The 24,622-nt window shown below is 36.4% G+C and overlaps 1 protein-coding gene across 1 annotated transcript in view; it reads left to right on the top strand.

The window, feature by feature from the left end:
* Positions 1 to 24,622, top strand: part of IARS1 (isoleucyl-tRNA synthetase 1) — a 77,107-nt gene that overhangs the window by 21,601 nt on the left and 30,884 nt on the right. Inside the window, exons 13-20 of the mRNA XM_087709129.1 lie at positions 3,086 to 3,184; positions 12,209 to 12,335; positions 12,845 to 12,918; positions 13,969 to 14,163; positions 16,135 to 16,221; positions 17,154 to 17,237; positions 18,288 to 18,435; positions 23,290 to 23,410. Of these exons, the coding sequence (XP_087565255.1) occupies positions 3,086 to 3,184; positions 12,209 to 12,335; positions 12,845 to 12,918; positions 13,969 to 14,163; positions 16,135 to 16,221; positions 17,154 to 17,237; positions 18,288 to 18,435; positions 23,290 to 23,410 (935 nt within the window). The remainder of the gene's footprint in view (positions 1 to 3,085; positions 3,185 to 12,208; positions 12,336 to 12,844; positions 12,919 to 13,968; positions 14,164 to 16,134; positions 16,222 to 17,153; positions 17,238 to 18,287; positions 18,436 to 23,289; positions 23,411 to 24,622) is intronic.

Below are 24,622 nucleotides of genomic sequence, written 5' to 3'. Positions count from 1 at the left end.
CCCCCTTGGGAGTACTGTGAAACTGTTACCATGGCAACTCCACTGTGCTGTACAGTAGAAGCCATTTTAAGGCACAACAGGCTGTATCTTAACACACATCCCGAGAGGTGTTAGGGGTGTTTTACCCCCCCATTATATTTTTCCAGAGAATAAGTCATCTGTGTACTAAGTTTGATTGAAATTGCTCGAGGCATTCCAGAGTTATGCTAGAACACACACACACACACTCACTCACTCACTCACTATTGCATTTCAGATGTGCCTACTTGTTTGGGCCAATCATAGGAATATGCTGTCTCCCTCCACCATTGTATTTAAGGATTTTTCATTTTACCCTTGTTGACTGCCACCCCACCCCCCAACAAAACAAAACGAAAACGAAAACAAAACAAAACTTCAGTTTCTACCTCTTGGTACAATAGAAAAAAACTCCTGCTGATTCCTAAGAGAGAAGAGGTCCTGAGAAAATGAAATTGAAAAATTATTACTCCCTCTCCTCATGGTTTCCAGCATTGATGTTCTAAATGTAAATTGCATGTACATCCTCAATACTCTGTGGCATACCCGGGAAAAGAGCAGTGATGAGTCATGCACGGACTCTTGCTGATCAAAACAACTCTTCTTTTTCTATTTGTATTGCTAAAGAAAACTGCAGCGAACAGAATCGGGGAAAAAACCCCACAGTTCCTTTCTGGTCTTGGTAGCACAAAGCTCCGTAGAATACCACAGGAAACCCGCTGAGCTCAGCAGGACAACTTGTATAGACTCTGACATTTTAAATTTTATTCTGATTCCTCCACAAACAAAAGAGCAACATGTACATAATGAAAACAGACAAACAGAGACATTTAACGTCAAACATAAAGTACCGTACTTACTGTGTTAATGATGGGTTAGTCAATGTAGGAGTGCATGGGTAGCCTGTGCCTCTGAAGGTTACCTTTTCACCTTCTAGATATCCTGAATTTCAGCATCAAAAGTAAAACAAGACCCTCCATGTGCACTGCGCAAATACCGGAAACCAACAGATGGTGTTACTTTTGCAATTGCATCTCTTGGGTGCATACACAGCAAACACAGAAACGTTTAATGTAATGTTCCTCCCCTTGGGCTTCCTATTTAACATCAACATGAAATCGTTGGGTGAGATCATCTGTCAACATGGGGTCAAGTATCATATATCTTAGCTCTGGCTCTCAAGTGATGCCATTGAGGCATTTTTTCTCCAGTGTCTAGAGTTTATGTGGGTCCGGATATGGAAGAATCAAACTGACAAGTCTGATTAGCTGTGAGTTTTAATGTGTGGTGTCATTCCCCCCCCCCCAAATCTAATGATTTTTCATCATTGATTCTGAATGAGGTATCAGTCCTGCAGGGAGTGTTGGTGTGTAATTTGGATATTGTGCTGCACATATGGTTTCTGTTCACAACAGCCGTGGCTAGGAAAGCCATTTGTAATTGTAGCCTTGTACACCAGTTTTGCCTAGATCAGAAGGTACTGCTCATGGTCAGACAAGCGTTAGTCACTTCTCATTTGGGCTATTGTCACATGTTCTACATGGGTCTTCCCTTAAAGAGCAATTGGAAAATTCAGCTGTCTAGTGTGCAGTAAAATATGCCATATAGGGCACCTATGAGCTGCATTGGCTTCCAAAGGGGTTCTGGGTGCACTGCATGGGCTGGTTGTCATGGGTGCCCTTTAATGGCTCTACATGACATGGGGATAGGTTGTTGAAGGGCTATCTTCCCCTAGTCCTAGTGAAGGGCTATCTTCCCCTAGTGTCTGCCCATCACGCTAAATCAGGCAGAATGGGCATGGGAAGTTGTATTATCATCCTAGGTGGAGCCTAGGAAAAATGTTGTCTCTGTCCTGGCACTTATTTTGTGGAGCCACCTCCTCCCTGAGATACAGATAGTCCAATCCAGTTGGCCTCCTTGAAGACTGTGAAGATCTTGGCATTCTTCCAGGCATTGGGGTCAGGTTGCAGATGAGCTCTGATTTGATTGCAGGTATAGCTTAAAAACATTAAACATGTATTTCACTAGCGGTATAACAATACTGCTAGTGAAATAATTAAGGACATGTTTAATATTTTTAAGGAAAGATTATTATTTTGTTCTATAGTCTGTTGTCCAGAGTTCTTTTGAGGAAGGGTGTCCATATAAATATACTAAAAAATAAATATTTGCTTTGGAGGTGTGTGAATTATTGGTGTATCTGGGTCACCATTATCACTATATGCCATGGACTTCTTGCCCTCAATTCTTAGATTGCTAAACAGAAGGAAATGGTCTGACTGCCTGGAATGTCAACATGACCCTTTCTTGCTTGCTTACCATCTCCTCTCTCTAGCATTGGCCCTTTTTCTTATCTTTAGGCAGACACAAAATGATTATCAGAATGACTGCAGAGCCAGTTTGAACAATCTTGCTCATGAAATAGAATGCAAAGTTAAATATTCCAACAATGAGGAAGTTAAAGAAGAACAGGAAAGACTGTGGCTCCTTCTAACTCATTCCAAAGTTAACATTCATATATTTTCTCTCTATAAGATTCATTCTTTTGCCTGCAGTATTTACTGCTGCTGTCTCCAGTATACAAGTTCCATTACTGATTTTAAAAGGAATTATCCACGAAACAAGAGGCAACTTAAGAGCTTTTTGTCATTCATGCTCATCTAGTAATAACATGCAGCAATGCGAATGGAACTAAAGCTAATCATGGGCAAGACATAGAAAAGTGGGGAACTGGGGTCTGTTGGTTTATGTGTGGCAATAAAATTAAGTCAGCTGTAGCTAAATACATTTGTTTGCAAGATATAAAAACTCATGAATAGTTCTAAGGTTGGCATAATGAATCTAGCCCTTTGATAGTTTTCATTAAAAGAGTATATGTTGATGTACTAAAACATTTATTATAAACAATTTAGCTAGATTTGGCTGCAACAGATACAATAATATTCCACATAAAATCAATTGGAATCTATCCATTAACTTTTAGATGGAAACCAAATATGGTCATTCAAACTTTGCAGAATAGTTTAAAAAAAACCACATTTTTTTCTGTCTATTCAATTTCTTTCAGGTCAGATACACCTCTGATATATAAAGCGGTTCCAAGCTGGTTTGTTCGTGTGGAACACATGGTGGAAAAGTTGCTGGAAAACAATTCTCAATGTTATTGGTACTGTGATCTACTCTTTTTTTCTGTTTAACAATGAATTGCTTAAATATCTAGTTAAATCTAAACTCTGGTTGCAATGAGATGCCTTTTTAAAGAGGCATTGCCAGTGGTTCATTATGATAAGCTCAACAGAGTACCCAGATGTCATTCTTTGGTTTTTAGTTCATGTTTTATCTCCGTTCATCTTGTTTTTCTGACTTAATTAGTAGAATGTGCTTTGAGTCATAAAAACAAAATCGTTAACAAAACCACACTTCTCCAAAGGTGCTGATGTTACATCATGCTTTATTCTTTTAAGATCTGAAGATAGTTCTGTGTTCATTGATTCCCCCCTCCCTAAATATTCTTATGAGTGTGCTTTTTAATTGTTTTAGCAGGAATTTTAAAAGGGTTTAAATATTGCATTTGGTCATCGGTTCTCTGGCCTTCTTTCCTTTTTATTTTTCTATGTAAATCAGAAATAATATTTTCTATATCTGTATAGTATATCCATCAACATGCATTATTTATTTTTTAAAAATATTCATGTATTGACAGAATTGATTCTAACGAAGGAAAGAGGTGCACTAATCAATAGTTAACATTTCATTCATAAAGGCCAACCTATTGCTCTTCAAAGATGGTTCCTGTGGGAGATTGTGGGGAGACTAGAGAAAGACTGGGCATAAAGATGAATGAAAGAATTGGTCAGAAATATTTAGCCCCCCCCCCTGTTTTGTAATAGCACCTTGATATTCTTGTGAATGCTGGGATGTTAAGACTTGCCTTATAGTGTGATGGATGGCATATACATTTAATGAATAGTCATATAGTCATATTCCCCAAATAAATAGAGCCAAGGTGGCGCAGTGGTTAGGGTGCAGTACTGCAGGCCACTTCAGCTGACTGTTATCTGCAGTTCAGCGGTTCAAATCTCACCGGCTCAAGGTTGACTCAGCCTTCCATCCTTCCGAGGTGGGTGAAATGAGGACCCAGACTGTGGGGGCGGTATGCTGACTCTCTAAACCGCTTAGAGAGGGCTGAAAGCCCTATGAAGCAGTATATAAGTCTAACTGCTATTGCTAAATAGGCATTTGACATTTCTGAAGTCAACCTTATTAGAAAGGAGTCAGACTGAGTTTCAGGACTAGGCAACATCTAAGGTAAAGGTAAAGATTTCCCCTGACCAGCTATGTTCAATTCTAGGGAGTGGTGCTCATCTTTGTTTCTTACCTGAGGTGAGCTAGCATTGTCCAAAGACTTTTCTGTGGTCATGTGGCCAGCGTGACTGTACGGCAAAGTGCACAGGATCCCTGTTACCTTCCCACGGAAGTGGTGCCTATTTACTTGCATGGTTTCAAAGTGCTAGGTTGGTGGGAGCTGGGGCAAGTAATGGGAGCTCACCCCGTTACACGGCACTCGGCTCTTGAGCCCAGGCTATCAGCTTCCCAGCTGACAAGCTCAGCGACTTTAACTACTGAGCCATAATAGACAACATCTACAACGCTATAAACCTCTTTCTGTATTGGAAAATTCATGTTTTGGAATTGAAGGAACCATCCCCCAAAAGGCCAAACTGGAACATTATCAAACATCAAAATGTTCTAAGGAATGCTGGGACATTCTGAGTCTACATTCTGCATACAACAAATCAGCATTCATGCATTAAATTAATAGGGAGGAGGTCTTAACCCTCCAAAAATACTTTCATGATATTGCATGTTGTAGAACTATATAAAGCTTGCTGCCTTTCCCTTCTTTTTATTTTAAACATGGCAGTTAGTGGCATGGGAATGTGATATGTGTATTTTGCCAAGTGAACTTAAACTCTGCCTTATTTTAATTTTGTGGAGTTGAATTCTTGACTTGGGAAAACCCAGGAGAATGTCTTTTAGCAAGCTTTGTAAACATAATCTTTGTTTTGACAATTCATAATCTAATTAAAAACAAAAGCATATGCTACTTACCAAGAATATGTGAAATAAATATAGAGAATAGTCTTACTGAATAGAACTTGTTCAGTGATATCTTGCTGTTCAAATCTTTTAGCATAATGCTTGTTTTGGCTCTGGAAAGATCATTAATGCAAGAGGATCAAATTGCAGTTTATGCTTCATGACATTAAGGATGAAGGGTTTTATTTTTAATCTAAAAGTTCATCTGTGGATGAGAATAGCATCTTAGAATGGTAGAAACTTTTTATTCAGCTAAATGTAAAGAAATTCTTTGTATCAGATTCTACTCACTGGTTTATGATAGCAGATGAAGGAATTTAGGATTTTATAGAGTCTACAGAAAGTAAATCCTTTTATACATACTGCAGTGCTAATATGCTAATGGGAAAAATAATAGTATTAAACTATCTTGTATGTTAATGGGCATCTATATCAGATTAATTTCCACATTTTGACCCTTTAATATGGTATTTTAAAATGTGTTTTATGTTTACATGGTCATTTTAAGTGTGTTTTTGTGTGTCTGTGTGTATTTATATATATTTGGATTAAATGTCATCAAAAATTTTGAGAATGCTCAAAATAACTAGTTTGTTCGACTTTGGCACCATGTAAAGATACAAGGCTACTGTCTGTTAATTCAGTCAAGACTCTTGAGGAATTTCCTGTGTTCTAAGTATAAAAACTCTGGAGGACCAAAGACTTGTGGATTCTATAAAATCTTTGGAATTCATTGTGATGCTTGCGCTGACTATAGAATAATTGCTGATTGATGGGACTTAATGTCTCTTAGGAATCCTTTTTATTCCTTATAGGTGTTTTCTGTGATGAACTAGATTGAATATGATTTGGCAAATTTTATAACATAATTGAATTGCTAATTAGTTTTTAATGAGATGACTTAATACTAACGTGCTTTTGAACTGACATATTTTAAGATTTAGGAATAGCTGATCTTAAACTATGATGAACTATGATCTTGCTGATCATTTAAAAGTGAATAACCCTAAGTTCTAGTAATAAGGAATTGTAGCAATAAAAATATTTTTTATATTGTTTCCTCTTATATTATATTTAGGAATTTACTAACTAAAAATCAAGATTCTAATTAACTACTAACTAGAAGGAGCAAAGTGCAACTAGTCTGTAATTTTAAGTTAAATGGAACTGTCAAAGAAAAAGAACCAAAAATCATTCCTTTAGAATGGCAAGTTTAAACAATCCAAATAAACAAATTGGAATATATAAAATGAGAAATGACATACAAATGTTTTACATAAATAGTGTTTATTTTATAAATGACGCATATCTGAAGTTCTGTTTCCTTATCAATAAGAGCAACTGGGTCTACAATTCTAAAATTCTTGAGAAAGTAGTAAGGAGTACATTGATGGAGCGAGGCAACAAACAGATTTAGGTTAAGCCTATACAAAGATAGAAATTTATGAAACAACTAATAGCAATGGCACTTAGACATGTACCACTTCACAGTGCTTTACAGCCCTCTCTAAATGGTTTACAGAGTCAGCATATTGCCCCCAACAATCTGGGCCCCCATTTTACTGACCTTAGGATAGAAGGCTGGGTCAACCTTGAGCCTGGTGTGATTTGATCTTCCAAATTGCCGGCAGCCGGCAGTCAGCAGAAGTAGTCTGCAGTACTGCATTCTAGCCACTGCGCCACTGCAGCATTCCATTATTCATAACAAGATAAAAGAGAGAGGAAGAAAAGGTTATTCAGGCTTGCAAGATTCCATTACTATGTTGTTGTTAGTTGCGAAGTCATGTCTGACCCATCGCAACCCCATGCACAATGTTCCTCCAGGCCTTCCAGTCTTCCACCATTCTTGGGAGTCCATTTAAGTTCATACTGATTGCTTCAGTGACTCCATCCAGCCACCTCATCCTCTGTTTTGCCCTCAATCTTTCCCAGCATTAGGCTCTTCTCCAGTGAGCCATTTGAATAACAATAATTTTTAGGCCTATGCAGCATCTTGTTTCTTATCTACCTTGAAGGGCTGAGAGATTCCCTGTGTGGTGCCCAGGGGCTCTGAAATATCTCAATAACCAACAGTATGGCTGCTCACTCTCATTTTTAAAAGTTCATTATATTTTTTTCTTTAAATGAAGCTGTCATCCCCAATATTTTTCTCTCTAAAAATGCGTGCATGCTATTTATTCTTAGAAAAGAAAAATGGCAACTGGTGGCAATTCACCCCTTTACTTGGGATTGCTCCTCTCTTCCCAGAAAAGAGAATCTAAGCGAGCATAAGTTGAGGGGGTCAAAGGGCTTTTTAAAAAAAAGACAAAAAGGGACAGGCACTTCCTCATCAGTTGTCCTGCTGATCAGTGGGCATTTTTCCATTGGACATCCATTACAATCATTTGGTGAAAGGGCAACCGTCTCCAATATTATCTGTTTTGGAGAGTTGTTACGAAATATTCTCAGGTTCCCACAGATGCCATTATCTGAGAAAGGTTGGAGTACTGTATTGTGATTTACAGCTTACTGTGCTGTGGAAGTTGGAGCATAAGAAAGGCTGAGTGCCAAAGAATTGAGGCCTTTGAACTATGGTGCTGGAGAAGACTCCTGCGAGTCCCTTGGACTGCAAGGCGATCAAATCAGTCAGTCCTAGAGGAGATCAACCCTGACTGTTCCTTAGAAGGCCAGATCCTGAAGATGAAACTCAAATAGTTTGGTCATCTAATGAAAAGAAGGACTCACTGGAGAAGAGCCTAATGCTGGGAAAGATTGAGGGCAAAAGAAGACGGGGACGACAGAGAATGAGGTGGCTGGATGGAGTCACCGAAGCACTTGGAGTCAGCTTAAATGGACTCCAGAGGATGGTAGAGGACAAGAAGGCCTGGAGGAACGTCGTCCATGGGGTTACGATGGGTCGTACATGAGTTCGCAACTAACAGCAACTGTAATTTAACTAAGTAGGGATTCCTAAACTTTTCGCCATCATACCTCCCTTTAGTGCAGTCTAAATGTATGTACCTCCTCTAAAATTCCAAAGAACAAAATGAAGAGAAACGAACCAGGAAAATAATACAATGAAACTTTGGGAAAAGTGGATTTATTTGAACAATGTACAGCTAAAATGTTCTGTTGGCACCTCCCTAAGGGAGATACACCTAAGAATTTGGGACACTCTGGTCCAAAGCAAGTTAGAAGTGGTGAGTTGACTAATTGGGATCCCAATGACTGAGTGCAGCAGATGAACTAGTCAGGTTTTATAGTCCAATACTTTAGAACTGATTATAATTTTCCAAAAGAACATATTGTAAGCAAGCCATAACAAGACTGTAAAACTAGATGGCAGTATATAATAATTGCTTTTCTAAAGTATCTCCTGGTGGAATATAAAATCAGAAGTGCACATAAATTCCTTATGTATGTCCCCTGTAGGGCTAAGCAACTTGCAAAATTTCTTTGGGAAATACAAATTCTTTTTAAAACTGTTTTCTTGTTTGGTTGACTGGTTATTGTTAAGAACAAAATATACACTAACCATAGTTATTTGGTAAGGTAATTGTTTTTTGTTTAGTCTTATATTCTGTCTACAAAAATCTCTTCTTTTATTATACTTATTATACAAAGTCTGCATCTAAAAGCAATCTGCTTGTGAGTGGCAATTACAATAAGGCCTTCAAACTATTGAATAAATGTAGCCATGCACTTATATTTCCAGTGTCACAATGTCAGACTTTTATTCTTAGTAAGGGCACAGAGAATCAATTTACGTTGTCCGCTTGACAAATTCATATACTAGGTGTATAGTTTTTTTTAAAAAAAAAATCCTCTGAAAATTTTAACTTTTGTTGCATAACCATGTTTATATAATCCATAACTTTCTCCCCAAACTTGGTAAGAAACATATGTTTTAAAGAAGCATTATCCTTACTACATCTCCAACAAAGTGCTGTTTTTGATAGTCCTTTCTATGTAAACATAATTTCGTACTATCCATCTAAAAGACTCTAGGCAGTTTACAAATAAAATAATAAAAATACAGTTGACAAACAGATAAAAGCAAGGATAAAAGATAGGTTAAAAGGCAGAGAGAGCAATCTTGGGCCACCAACCGCCCCAGGATTCTGTGCCCATCTTTCATCCTCGCATCAGTTGGCAGAGCTAAGTCTTCATGCTCATCTGGAAGGCCCAGGAGACCACGGGCCAATTTTGCATCTGGGGGCAAGATATCGAAATGGAGTCCAATAAATGTATTAGGAATGTATATGTACGTGAATAGTACTTACGTTAGACAAGTGTATATATAGAATTCTAAGTGTTTATTGTTATAATGACACATATTTTTACTTTGTCATATTTCTTTCACTTTTTTGCTAAAGTACTTTTTTGTGTTTTTTTTCCTACTCTTTGACAATGTTTGTATCTCCATCACTGTTATCTTTGGGTTTTGCTGTTTTTCTCTTTTTTGTTATTAATTAAAAAGCAATACAAAGAAATACAAATATAGTGTTCTAAAGATAAGAAGAGCATATGAAAGTTTGGCCAGGATACAGATAAGTATAAAATGAGGGAAAATGATTCTAATAAAGGCGGCAGAAGTCCTAATGGCTTTGTCTGTTTCTGTTTCCAAGAAAATCTGATTCATGCCAGATTTACAACTGGGTAAGACTTTTGAGATTTCCCAGAGTTCTTGTGAGTAACAGTCCTTTTGGGATTTCACATTGAAGGCACAGGAGTTTGTTGTTTTAAGACCCGAATGGGATTTGGAAAAAGGGAGAAGGGATATAAGAAAGAGATGAACGTTTGTCAATGTCAGGCTTGTATGCAGGGATTCTCTTGCTCATTATTGTAAGGGTTTGCCTGCCTCTCCATTTCTCCCATGTGCATGTTTTCTGAAACATTTTTTTGCCTATATGTGTTATATATTAGAGGTTGCTCAGGCTTGAACTATTGAGTTCTGGGCTTAGTTATTTTCCTGCAGGTATTTCATTATTAGGTTAGGTAATACTTTGTATCAGAAGAGTTTGGTTTCATGCTAGTTGCTTCTGATATTGCCCTTACAGTCAAGATAATATTCCTGAGTAGGGTGGGTGGGGGGAGAGATGAAAGAATATATTCAGTGAGTTAGTAGGTGGCTGAGTTCATAGAACTTGTTAAACCAGGTTAACAAAATACAGTGGTCACATTCATGTAATATTCTGTGCCCAAGCAAAACCATGTCACTACTATTAATAGCCATGATAGGGCCAGGTTCACACCATGCCATCACACTGCACTGCAAACTACCCAGCCTCATTCCAGTATGTAGTGGATGAAGGAGAAGGAAAAAACCAAATTATCCATGTGATTTCATTACACCTGAGAGTAACTAATAGAAGTTACTCTAATAATTGTATAAACCAAGGTTTATAAGTAATGTTGTATGTGACATGCAGGCTGTAGGATTCCTGGATGATACCTAGCTGTACTTCTTTTTCTCATTAAGCCTAGCTATGGCAGTGGATATATGAATCGGTAATTTGAAATTGGCAATAAACTAGATGACAGCCATAGACCAAGTGATAATCAACCTCTATTAAAAGATACAGTTCTATGTCATAAAGCACAGTTGTTTTTTTTAAAAAGCTCTAAGATAGGTCCGTGTTCTTTGAAATTGCTCTAGAAACTTTGGCTGGCTCAAAAATGAGTCTGGAAAAATAATTACCTGGGAAAGGCTGTAGTAGTTATGTCATGGTGTGGATTTGAATTTTTTTTAAAATGCTGGTGGGACTTTGTATCTTTATTGTTGTTACATGGGGGCAGAGATGTTGTCCAGGCATGTCTTTGGATATTAATAGTTACATACAGCATTCTTTCCCTTTTGATTGTTTCTAGAGAACAGACTACATGGTTGCTAGGAGTTGAAAACAGCTTTATGACACATAATCAATTGATCAATCAGAGAACAACTATCTATTTTCTACAGTCCCTTAAGGGGAATTTCTCTATATTTTATACTTTATATTGCAACTGTTCAGAAGTTTTCTCTTTGAGCAGAGAATACAATTGCTATATATTTTGCTTCTTAGTATTTTTGTATTGTATGCTGTGCTTGATTTAAAAAACATGGATGTTCAGACTCTGAAAAAAATATAAAGCATGTTGCAAATAATATATAATTTTGCTTATATTGTTTCCTTTCTGAATTTCTACTTAGCAAATTAAATTGGGATATATTTTTCTATACTTAGAAAGGAAGATACTGCCCATCCATATCTTGCTCAGTTGCTCTTTTATCTTTATTCAGTATTCCATTTGTGATTTTAAAGATTCTTCTAAGGTCAGCATTAAGAGTGCAGTTTAATAAGTTCATATTCTAAAATCTCTGAAGACAATTACATTCTCATAGGCCATGAAAACCAATATGCTCTAAAACCTGATTAATTTAATATGAACCCTTATTTTATAAAGTGAAGTGTGGAATGAATTTCTGTTTTGACTGATTCTTGTTCAAGAAAACTAAATATTACTATTTAATATTCTTGGTTAACCATTGAAAAATGGGGGCTTTCAAGAGATAGAAATAAACACTGAGGCATGCGTTAAGAATCTTGCATAGGGCCATTGAATAGAACAAGACTGCTTACCACTGAGTGGCCCAATGAAAAAATGAAATGTAAAATAACAATAAATAGTGCACTGGGAGAGGGATAATGCTTCTTATGGGCCAGTGCTAAGAATCAAGATTGGTAGAAATAAAAGTCTTAATGGCTGAGATTGCTGGGCTGAAAGTAGCACAGTGGTTAGAGTGCAGTACTGCAGGCTACTTCTGCTGATCACCAGCTGCCAGCAGTTTGGCAGATCGAATCTCACCAGGCTCAAGGTTAACTCATCCTTCCATCCTTCCGAGGTGGGTAAAATGAGAACCCAGATTGGTGGGGGCAATAGGCTGACTCAGTAAACTGCTTAGAGAAGGCTAGAAAGTCTATATGCTACTGCTAGTGCTATTAGGAGTAGGAGAGAAGATTTCTCCTGACAGTTAACTATGGTTAAATGAGCAGGAAATGTCAGCCAACCCAGAAGAGAATGTACACATAACAGTGCATAATTAAGAATCTTTTTAAAAAATGATTAGGGTTCCTGACTTCGTGAGAGAGAAGCGGTTTGGCAACTGGTTGAGAGATGCACGGGATTGGGCTATTTCACGAAACCGTTATTGGGGAACACCTATTCCATTGTGGGTCAGTGATGATTTTGAAGAGGTAGGTAAGAAAAGGCAATACGAGAATGAACTTTGTATCATAATTCTTATGAACTAAATAACTTGATAGCTTATATTTTATATAAATGTGCTTTGTATATTTTTTGCTCATGTTCAGATATGAGATTCTTGCTGATTTGTACTAGCCTAAATTGTTTTACAAAGATAGCCAACTCTACCATAAGTAGCTTTTGGGGGCACTTAATTTCTGAGTCTTGTCTAAGAATAGGCTCATTTGCAATGGATACAGGATCCATAGGGCATTTGTGCATGTAATATCTTAGCCAGCCTTTGTCACTGTAGACTATATAGCCCTCGTTAAAAGGTTACAGTATTTGATTATGAAAAATGATGTTTTCACATTTAAAATTAAACACATTTAAAATGTACTGGTTAAACTCACAAATTCAGTTCCTATTTTGGAGTCACTGCTTCTACTTTTAATTTAGAGAAATGTTTATTTTTTTAAAAACAAATAAATAAATATGCAAATGTATTGAATGTTGACAGGTGGTTTGTATTGGGTCTGTAGCAGAACTGGAAGAACTGTCAGGAGTGAAAATCACTGATCTCCACAGAGAAAGGTTCGTGATTATTCTAGAAGCAAGTAAAGATTCATCAAGCTTATCATTTGTCCACTTTGAATTATTATTTTAAACCCCCCCCCCCCAAAAAAAACCTTCATTTTAAAAGATATATGGGCCATCATGTGTGAATCCCCCTTGGTCTGTCCTTTTATCAGTTTGGATATACTGGGAGAAAGTGTTTGAAGTGTTTGAAAAGAATCTTCCTTGTGCTCTTATTGAATGAATGAGCCAGCATGAGTACCTTTCAGCGACCATTCCTGTTCAAGGCTCACAAGGAGGAATGAATTGGTGTGTTGGTTTTAAGTGCTTTATTAATTTAGCTGTGGATCAGTTCAATGTGAAATAGAGAGGCTGAAGATTGTAGAGGAGACTAAGGCATCCGTACAGCAAAAGTCATATTAAGAGAATTTTTGCCTGCAGACTGGAACAGAGAGTAAGTCAGTAGGTGAACTTACAATGGAAGATAAAGCCTGACAGTCTGAAATTTCAGAAACTGAAATGGCCCCTAGTCTAAGGATTGAAAGCTGGGGATAAATCCGTAGCTCAGAAAGTCAAAAGGAACTAAGAACTTGAAGCTAGCACAATATATATCAGGAAAAAAGAGAATTGTTTCAGACAAAGAGCAGGCCTTCAAGGAGTTCTCCTCCTACAAGAAGCCCTGGCCTTGAGTGATTAAAGAGGTTGGTGTTTTTTCCTCTTAAGGAGTCCCACAAACTCCACTGCTCAGCTTTTTTAAAAGTGCTGTCTTGCGTTAGGGCTGACTTTAGGGATTGCCACGCCATTATTTATTTATTTATTTATTTATTTATTTATTTATTTATTTATTTATTTATTTATTAAAATTAAATAACACAGATTTCAATGAATTGCTTCCCAGCAGTTTTCCGCAAAAGTAAACATCAACAGTATGAATAATACAACATCTGTGTTAATTGAAACGATAAAACCACCAAAACTGATGGTGTCTATACACTAGGGAAAAATATTACATTACTACTTCTGAAATAAATATTCAGTATCAGTTACTGGATTTTTTTCTTTCTTTAGTGTTGATCACATAACTATCCCTTCATGCTGTGGCAAAGGTGTCTTACATCGTGTTTCAGAAGTGTTTGACTGCTGGTTTGAAAGTGGAAGTATGCCTTATGCCCAAGTCCATTATCCATTTGAGAATAAGAGGGAATTTGAAGATGCTTTTCCTGCTGATTTCATAGCTGAAGGCATTGACCAAACCAGAGGATGGTAACAGTTTTATTATTTATTCTATGCAAGACTTCATAAATGTAGTAGTGTGTTGAGAATTCTTATCTTAAAATAGAGCTGTTTTTTATCCAAAAGAGAGATCCCAAATCTAAGACAATACTTTGAAAAGGAAGTATAAATAATAATTTCAAAGTATCTGTGGCTTAAACACTACCTACATTGCCAAACTCACCAGTTAATTACAAAAAATAGCTTTGTAGCTGAACATCTTGCAACAACATATTTAACACCAATCACACAATATCTACCTTTCCCAGATCTTGTGAAGGACTAAGTAAAAATGAATAAAAATGTCAAATCCAACCTAAACATCTGTTTGATTGTGTGATCAACCACATAAACCAAAATCCTACACATTGCTTTTAACTTAGCAAATTCCAACTGAAAGCAATCCTTAGCTTTTTGCCCCAGTGAATGTGTATTTGTAACACACTTGTAAATGTGTAGATAATAGTGCTATGGAAATGTGCATATACATCTGCCTGAAACCACAGAACCTAAAAGGACAAGGATCATACAAAAACAATAAATTAATTAATTGTATTATGTATCAATATTAATTGCTTATAAAATAAAATATGTACAATGAATTGGTTTCACATCTGGCTTTATCAGCCTTGACTCATTTAAAACCACTATAAGAAAAACCTTCCTCCTTTCAACAGAAACAGGAAAAGAGAAGTCAAGGAAAACATGCGATGGGTTAGATACACTGATAGAAAAAAGAGGAAAATAAAATTGAAGATTAGGGGAGGGGAAAAGATAAGACAAGTATTGAGAATAAAAAGAGAAACCTTACCTAGATATTACAATAGTTAAAGGCAAGCAACAAGAATTAATTTCACCCATCACAAGTTGGCTGGCTACATGGGCACTATTGTTCAGATCATTTGCCTTTCCCACTAATTTGTTTCTTAAAAAAAGCATCTTCTTTCTGAGCCAAAGTAAGGCAACCTGCATCAGTCATGTATTATGGTGGGTAAGGATTATTTATTTACAATTGATAGACTGTCTGACTCCCAATAATTCTGGGCAGTTTACAATTAAAAGTATAAAAGGAAAAAAAATATGAATGGCCCCCAAAACAACACACAATCCCACAGACTGAACTTCATTTTGGCCCCAAGCTAGGAGAATACGTTAGTTAGGGTTTTACTAGCTTCCTGCAGTGACATCAGTGACATCAGGATACATCCATCTGGATGTTTGGATGAATATCATTCCAGAGGGCAGACAAGCTTTCTGGGTCACATAAGTTGGGTAAAGTACAATGGTTTAAATACCATTTTTCAGAGTATAAGACGCACCGGAGTATAAGACGCACCAAGATTTTGAAGAGGCAAATCAAAAAATTTTTTTCACTCTGAAAACCTCCCCAAAACAACCGTTTTTTTGCAAAAACGGCCCCATTTTTTTTAAAAAAGGGCATGAATAGCCTTTAGGAGGCTTGTAAAGTGCTCCTGGGGTGCCCTCCCCCAGAACTGAGCAAAAATGTCCCATTTTATGCTCATTTCTGCCTTCCCCAGCCCCCAGGAGCACTCTGGAAGCCTCCTAAAGGCTATGTACGGCGATTTTGGTGAAGGGGGCAGGGTTTCGGGAGGCAAAAAATGTTGTATTCAGTGTATAAGACGCACCCAGATTTTCAGCCTCTTTTTTTAGGGAAAAAGGTGCGTCTTATATAAATATTTAAGTATTATTTATAGTGAGCAACACATACCTACAAATGTTTCAGACAGGTATTTTAGAAGCCAGTAATTCAAGATAATAATCCAAGTTCATATTTTCCAGAAGTTAAGCAGAATATAATTTTGGGAAATGAATATGTCCATGCGTTCAAATATAATATAAAGATTTGGCTTGGTTTAATTAAAAATGATTTTACAAAAATGTATGTATATTATTTTAATAACAACCGGCCTAGAGTCAGCTAGTATCATTTTTTTCTCCCAGGTTTTACACTTTGCTGGTGTTATCGTCAGCCCTCTTCGGAAAGCCTCCTTTCAAAAATGTAATTGTAAATGGCCTAGTTCTTGCCAGGCAAGTATAATAATATTTTATTCCTTATTAAATTTCTGCTGCCTATATTGAATATTTTTACATGGGTCATCCTTGGTGTTATTATTATTTATTAAATCTGTTTCTGTCCATCTCACTAGAAAGCTATTCTGAGTGGCTTACAACATTAAGCTAAAACCATAAATATATATCTACCGTGTTACCATGTTTGACCCCTCAAATAAGCACTTTGCCTTATTTTCGGGGACGTCTTATTATTTTTGAGGTGCAGGAGGCGGTGAGCATGGTCACCTCATGGCTGCTGTTTTGTTGCAATATTTTCGGGGAGGGCTTATTTTAGCGCATGCACTCAAAAGCCCGATTGGTCTTACTATCTGGGAAGGTTTATTTTCAGGGAAACAGACTATATAAATTATACAGAAATACAAATTATCACTAAAACTAAAAGATAATAATATTATGAATGTGTATAAAAGAAGCAGAATGTACCCGGGAGTGGTGGTGGTGGTAAGGTGGGAGCTGCTATTAGTTGATCAACCATCTACAGTGTGGTTCCCCCCCCCCCTTGGGGCCCCAAGCCAATTGGGAGAGCCAAGTCCTCAGGCTCTTTCAGAAGGTCAAGAAGGCGGGAGTCTTTATTGGGCTCCTTAAAATGAAGTAACAGTTCCTTGAATAAGGATTCAAGTTCAGCTATAATTTCAGAGGGGTAAAATAAACTGAAAAAGGTTTGGGTAATGAGACTTAACCATAAGTTTAAACTATTAAATGTGGATTGCCAAAGGTTGTTTTTTTCCCCCGTCTGTATTTTGCAGCACATTATCAGCGTTTTAAAATATAGATGCTTCTTGTCTTTTGTCAGATGTTGAACAGCTTTCTCATGGGCAGTTGAATTAATGTGAAAACTGCCAAAAAAGGTGTGTTTTGTTATATTTCCTATATTTAATCCCTTTTAGTGATGGGCAAAAGATGAGCAAACGAAAGAAGAATTACCCAGATCCAACAAAAATTGTCAACTCTTATGGAGCTGATGCACTGAGGTATGAATGTGCTTGTCTTCTCTTTCTGTTCTCATTAATTTCTGTGAGTCTTTGATGCCCTCAGGATGTATTGGGATAGCATGGCTACAAGCCATCTTGGCTGGTAATAATGGGAAGTTCTTTATATTTTAAAAATGAGCTGTGGTGGCGTAGTGATTAGAGTGCAGGCTATTCTGCTGCTTGCTGGCTGCCTGCTATTTGGCTGTTCTAATCTCACCAGGTTGAAGATTGACTCAGCCTTCCATCCTTCTAAGTTGGGTAAAATAAGGACCCTGTAAACCACTTAGAGAGGGCTGTAAAGCACAGTGAAGAAGTATATAAGTCTAGGTGCTATTGCTATAAGTTTACAGTAGTAGAAAATTGAAAAAAAAATACATATAGTTAATTTGAAGATTATAGATTATGTACTGTTGGTGCACCAAGATGAATCAGGTGACTGACACAGAGTAGCTGGGTCAGTTCTATCATGTGAACATGATAGTAAGTTTATTGAGCATCTTCTGAATCAGTAGTATGCCGTAATCAGATATTAAGAATATTTTGGATTTGGGTTTTTTAAAACCTTAGCTAAAATTAGTCTTCATGGTAATCTTGCAAAATTACATCAGGTGGAAATCTGGGAGTGTGCCTAGAAAAAAAATTAAGTTGGAGAAAGCTATTGCCTGAAAACATGAAAAAATACTTGAAAAGAATGAAATGAACGAGTTGAGAACAAAGTCTTTTCAAATGAATTTCTAAAGTTGCATTCAGCAGATAAAATAAGATTGCAATTAATAAAATATCCTAAGTCTATTAGGCTGTTCTGTAAATGCTAATAAATTTTTATGTAGCTACAATAAGTTTTGTGTGGGGAGGCTTGGAATTAGATTAACACCGTTGATTAAGGCGCCATTGAATAGGGAACATTGCATTGCAAGTTGCTAAGCAATATCAACCCATCTTTCCTGGGTAAAAGAATTTTCAGAATGTTAAAAGTACACATGTTTAAAGTGGCTGCTGAACATTTGAAAGCAGAAAAAAGTTTCTCTATGTTTCTATTTGCTGCTATAGGTTGTACCTTATCAATTCTCCAGTTGTAAGAGCAGAAAACCTAAGATTCAAGGAGGAAGGTGTAAGAGATGTGCTGAAAGATGTTTTCCTGCCCTGGTATAATGCCTATCGCTTTCTGATTCAGAATGTTGTCATTCTGCAACTCAAGGTATAAAACTTTCAAATATTGCCAATGATAGCATATTGGTGTTTGTGTGTGTGTGTTTCCACCATTATTAAACGGAAATTTTAAACACTATCTATCTGCTTTCTTTTTTTTTAATGGTTTCTATTTATATACTTTATTCATTAAACATGAAACTCAGCTAACTGAACATTCAAAAATGCATTACAAATACCATTGACTGGTGCTGATGGTTGATATGGTTTGCTGCCAGGGTCCTAGGTATCAACCAAATACCTTCTTAAAATATATCTTTGGTTCCTTTGTATTTTCAAACCCAATTCTTTGGTGGTTATGAAGGCTGCTGCATACATCAGCTGGTTTGTTTCAGCTAATGTAGTGGTTTGAATGGTTTGCACAGCCTCATTGACCTTTTTTAGTACATTTCTCAATTCTTTCTGGTTCACTTGGTTCAACTTTGGCAAACGTGTTCTTTCAGCATCTTCCATTTGATACTTTATTTTCTCACCTAATTGAGCAATATCTGTTGGTGGTTGCTCTTCAGTGCTTCCTTGTTCTTTATCTTCATCCATTTCAGCAGTCTCTTCCTACCTTTCTTCCTCAATTTGCTTTTGAGTCTGCAAATCATTCTTGATGTTACTCTTCTTTGGTGGTATACTCAGACCATTAGTTGCTTTTTCTTGTTTCCTGTTAATTCTGCTGTAGTGATAAATTTGTGGCTCAGAATTACACATCGTTGGTCCATTAGCCTTTGTTCACTGATATCACAGTCCGTGTGGTTCACCTTCCAAATTTGATACATTCGTTTTTGAAATCCATGTTTTTCTGGCTCAGACTGATAGTAAGCTTTCATAATAGAGATGTTTTCTTCCCTAGTCCAGATTTTTCGCTTTTTTGCTTTTTCTTCCAGTAGCTTGTCAGCTTCATGCCCTGGTTGCCTAGCAGAGGGAGCTGAACCCTGTAGCTCATTTTGCGCAGAATGCCCAGGAGCCATAGCATCCAACGGAACCCTTGTTAATCCGACAGTTCAGCTGGCATAAATTTCATTTTTCTCGTGTTCACCATGTTTGAATGGGTTGTGGAGCAAATTTTGTCTGGCCCTTCACCTGAGACTGTCTGATATGACCTGTTCAGCATAGCCCTTAGGATCACGAGAGCGTGTAAGCCCCTCCACTACTACAAGGTAAAGCTCCTTGGAGAGGTTGTTGTTGTTGTTGTTGTTGTTATTATTATTCACATATTTATTGTTATATTTATCACAGTAATATTAATATAACTATATAATAATACAATTACAATAATACATAACATCTTCATCTTCAAATTCTCTCCACATTAACATTTCCTCTTTTTATATCTCCTCCTTTCTAACTTCTGCTTCTATTGTCCAACCATTGATAAAATACATCCCCCGTCAAAAAATATTCAGTTTCTTCTTTATCCTTAATAGTAAGCATCAGTCTACCCATTTCTGCGCATTCTAGTATTTTCTTAATTACATTCTCATTTGACAGAGTCTCATCATTTTCTATTGTTGTTGAAATGCAATTCTGGCTGCAGTTAGTATATGTAAAACCATAGATATAGTCTTTTTTCATATTTTTCCAGTAGGATGCCCAACAAAAATATCTCTGGTTTCAAGTCTATATGCTGCTTTATCATTTTTTTTTCCAACCAAGTATGTATTTTCATCCAATATTTTTTTTAGCTTTTGGGCAAGTCTACCACATATGATAGTATGAACCCAATGGTTGATTACACTTCCAACATTTAGCAGATCAATCTTTGTACATTTTAGCCAGTTTTACCATTTTATACAAATTTTCTTTATATGCAGTTGACATAGTCAATTTAACATTTCTATCCCATAGTTTCTGCCATTTATCTAATTCTATTGCATATCCAAGTTTTTAGCCCAGGCTTCTATTTGTATTATTGTTATTCAATTTATATGCTCCTTGGCTCCCAGAAATTTTGGGCAGTTTTCTTGACTTATTTTCATCAAACTACACTCAAATGGAAATATAGTTTATCTTTGCTCTTATTGGAGCCATTGTCACAATGATTAGAATATCAGATGTGGTGTATGGAGCTCTACATTTAGATCCACAAAGTTGTAAAACCAACATTATATACCTGGGTCTGGAACTATTGATCTTAATATTCTGTTCTGTTTTAAACATTTGATGTCAGATACTGAGTTTGTCATAGTGATAGCTATGGGCATCTCTGCTGGGGCATAGCAGACTACTTGTGCATATATATATATATTTAATAAAAAAAAGTTAACGAGAAGAGAGGAAAGCACCAGTCCCCAATGTCATTTTTATATCTAAGAAGAACTCTGGGCCAGGAACATAAATTAAATAATGACCAAAGCTAGTTAGAAGATGAAAAACCAAGAATTATAGAATCACTGAATATATGAGTTTGAGGATCCTGAAAAGTCTCCTAATCTATTACTTTCTTCATTGAGTGGTAGAAGGAAAGGCATGTTAAGAGTGTATTTATGTATCTGATGAAGTGAGATGCAGCTCATAAAAGCTTATTTGTTAATTGGAAATAGAGTAAACATGTTAGTTGGAATAGCTGCTACCATACCTGGTTTTATTACTCTGTGCAAGAATCCACAAAATCCAGCCTGATATATGTCCATCCAGTCTTCAGTTGAGAGCCTCCAGAAGTGGGAGTTACAACATCATCTAATATTCTATAATACTGGTTTTTTTTCTTATTTTTTTACATATTATTTTTTATTATACATTTTCCTTTGTTATACATCATGTTTCCATTTGTGTGATGACAGTGTACTTTCTGTATCAAATCTCTTTTGAATATACATAATATTATACATCATAATTATAGCCATTATTCTCATAATATATACAATATAATCTTCACTTCTAATGGCTCTTAATTTTAATCTGATGGTTCTTGTCTTGCTCTCAGTTCAACAGATATTTAAATCGCCTTTCCCTTGTATGAGATACTTTTTAAAAGATTTTTATAGACAACCATCTAACTTTCTCTTACTTTTTTCTTAAGCATGCCCACCTCTTTTATTATTCCTAATAGGACTTGGTTTTTAGACCACTTAAAGATAGTCTTCAAATTACAAATCACAATTGGACTTAAAGATTCAATTGCTAAGCAAGGTAGTTCTGAAGCGAGTTTATAAACCAATATTATGTTATAGATCTTTTTTCACCATCAAAATGACTTCTCTGAAAGCATACATGCAACGATATAACTAATAGAAGCACCCTTGAGAGCAGAAATCAGAAGTAGTACTTTGGATTTAAAAGTAGTTCATTGGGTTGCTTAAGAGTATGGCTTTGGAATAATTGCTTTTAAAAGCAATAAAAGCTGTAACCCTATGCACAGATATAATAAAAGTATTGTAGGGTTTAAATTTAAACTTATCTGTGTCCTAGATTGGTTAAATATAATAATACAGCAGGGCCTTCAGAAGTTTTTGAAACTTCACGATCCAAATTCTGATGGCTGAAACTTTTGCTAATCTACGGAATTCAAACCCCTTTCTGTTCTTGTCAAAGTCCTTAATTGATAATTTTGCCATATTTGAATTAGCACAGCTTTATAACATCTTTTGTTGTAACCATTGAGATGAATTTATTTTAAAAAGAAACTATCATAAAGGAAAATCACTGCCACCATGAGAAACCAACAAGACATGTAAATGGCAAATTGCCTCCCATCCTACCAATATCATAGGAATCTGTCCTCTGCCTCTGGGATCCATCTTTGGAATTTAATAGCAACAGCAGCAGTAGTAGAAGCAGCAACAACAACAGCAATTGTTTATAGCTATCAGAATGTAATAAAATATTGGCTTCACTCTCATTGTATTTGCGAACTTCATTGATGATTTCTGACGTAATGAATGTTTGTACCTGTCGCAAAATTTAATCTGTGCTCTCAGCTACTGCATTTTAGAAAAGTAATTGTGCACAGAAACTAACATTTGGTAGGGAAAACTTTATCAGATATACTCTCAAATACATGATGTTGCTTGTGGGAAATTGATCATTTGAGGAGCTTGTAATTATATACCTCTTGGTGGGATGGGAGGCAATTTGCCATTTATACGTCTTGTTGGCTTCTCATGGTGGCGGTGATTTTCCTTTATGATAGTTAAAGGATAGTTAAAGCAGAGCTTCAAAGTTTTATAATTAATCAGCTATTTCTGACTCTCCCCAGGCACTTTTCACAATATAGCAACTCAAGTTTGCCCTAATATTTTACTTTAAAAAATATTCAATCACTGAACTGCATTTTGGTACCGAAATATTGGTCTCCTTATAGTTGTGCTCATTGCCTAGAAAATGTATTTGTATAAGTGATGTGCTTTGGCAATTATGCCAATAAAATTATTTATTCATGAATAAATGTTATAATGGGAGTGAAGTCCAGATAAAAGGTCCTTAAATGAGAACCTTGAAAGCATCTATGAAACATCTAGTTTTAAAGGTCTCTAGACCTATTAATGTAATTGAAACTGATATGATATCCTTGCCAAACTATTTGAACTGAAGGACTGGATAGAAAATTATCATGCATAATGGTATAGTTGTTAAGGTAAAAAAGGCTTTTGAATGCCATTCAAGGGGTATCTTTTATTCTCAGATATACAGGATATTAGTAGTTGTTTGCATATGGAAGAACTTGTCCTAAGAACAATGAAATTTATTACTGGCTCTATATGAGTTGCAAGAATCGGGAGTCATGTTTTTATGTATATTTGTCGCAAAAATGCTAGCTTTCAACCCTTGGTTAAGCCCCCCGAAGTTCTAATTACGAACATTTTCCATGCAACAAAACTGTATTCCTTGTTTTATTTTTTATCCATGTTCATAGAAAGATGGGAAGGAATTCCTTTACAATGAGAATACAATTAAAGAAAGCAACAACATCATGGATAAATGGATCCTTTCCTTCACACAATCACTGATTCAGTTCTTCAGGGCTGAGATGGCCGGTACGTACATTTTATCAGTGTTTTATGATCAAATTAGCCTTGTGATCCATATGCATGCTCAATCTGTTTAGGCATAAGATTATACAGGTTTGTTGAATGTTGAGTGAAATTCATTGGCTTTTTGTGCAGGTTTTTTTGGGGTGTGTGTGGAAATTATCACTGTTGTAGAAAGTTGCTCTGCCAATTACTGACATATTTTATGTATCTGTTGCTCTTAAAAAACGTGTTGGCCATCCTAATGGACACAACCCTAATTATGTTTAGCAGCTTCGATGTTGTTTTCCTCTGTGTGCATCTAGTCCAGAGAGTTGGGAAAGGAGATGTTGGTATAAAAATGCCTCATTTTCATTGCTACCATTTCCCTCCTTCCCTTCAAAACATTGCATTTCATAGGTCTAGTTTTTGCTTTTATCTTTTGTTTAATATCTTTATTTTTAAATGTTAGTTGCCAGTTTCAGTGGAAACTGAACAAATATAATGGTAAAATATTTATTAATTAAATTTATATTGCTGTCTATTTGCCCATGGAGACTAAAGGTGGCTTACGTAATTTAAAACCAAGTTAAAAAACAATAAACTAATAAAAGAATAAGATAAATTAATATAATAAAATCTGCCCCAGCGACAGCAGATCAAACGAGCCATTTAATGGGCTCCATCCCACTCTGGGTTCCCCAGGCCCACTGGTAGAACCAGGTCTTCAGTGCCTTCCGGAAGAGTATAGAGTGGGGGCTGTTCTAATCTCTGGGGGAATGATTTTCCAGAGAGAGGGAGCCACAATGGAGAAGGTCCTTCTTCTGAGTCCCACCAGGTGTACCTTCCTCGGGGATGGGACCCACATCATTCCCTGCCTCCCTGCTCTAATGAGTTGAGTAGATGTGACCGGTAGATAGCTACCACTGTTAAAATAAATACCTTTCACATATATTTATCATATCAGTCATAAGCAGAAAGTAGAAATCCATCCCAAAATGTGATTTGCTGGTGAAATAATTATTTCTGCCTTTTGTTTAATCAGAAAAGTCTTATTGATTAAAGCTCTAACAGTGGTCAGTCGGTCTGTCTGTCTGTCTGTTTGTAACTGTGCGTATCCCTTCATTGCAACATAGACATCAATTTAAAAAATGCAAATGCTTTGGATTATATCAGGAACTCAGGGGACCATCTTCTCAGAGACTGCTGCATTTATGGAAACTGCCCTATAAATGCATC

Source organism: Thamnophis sirtalis, unplaced genomic scaffold (assembly GCF_051295495.1).
Source record: "Thamnophis sirtalis isolate CommonGarterSnake01/CBP01778 unplaced genomic scaffold, rThaSir2_p1.2 scaffold_3, whole genome shotgun sequence".
Classification (NCBI taxonomy): Eukaryota; Metazoa; Chordata; class Lepidosauria; order Squamata; family Natricidae; genus Thamnophis; species Thamnophis sirtalis.
Note: the sequence above shows the minus strand (reverse complement) of the source record. Positions and strands in the feature narration are given on the sequence as shown.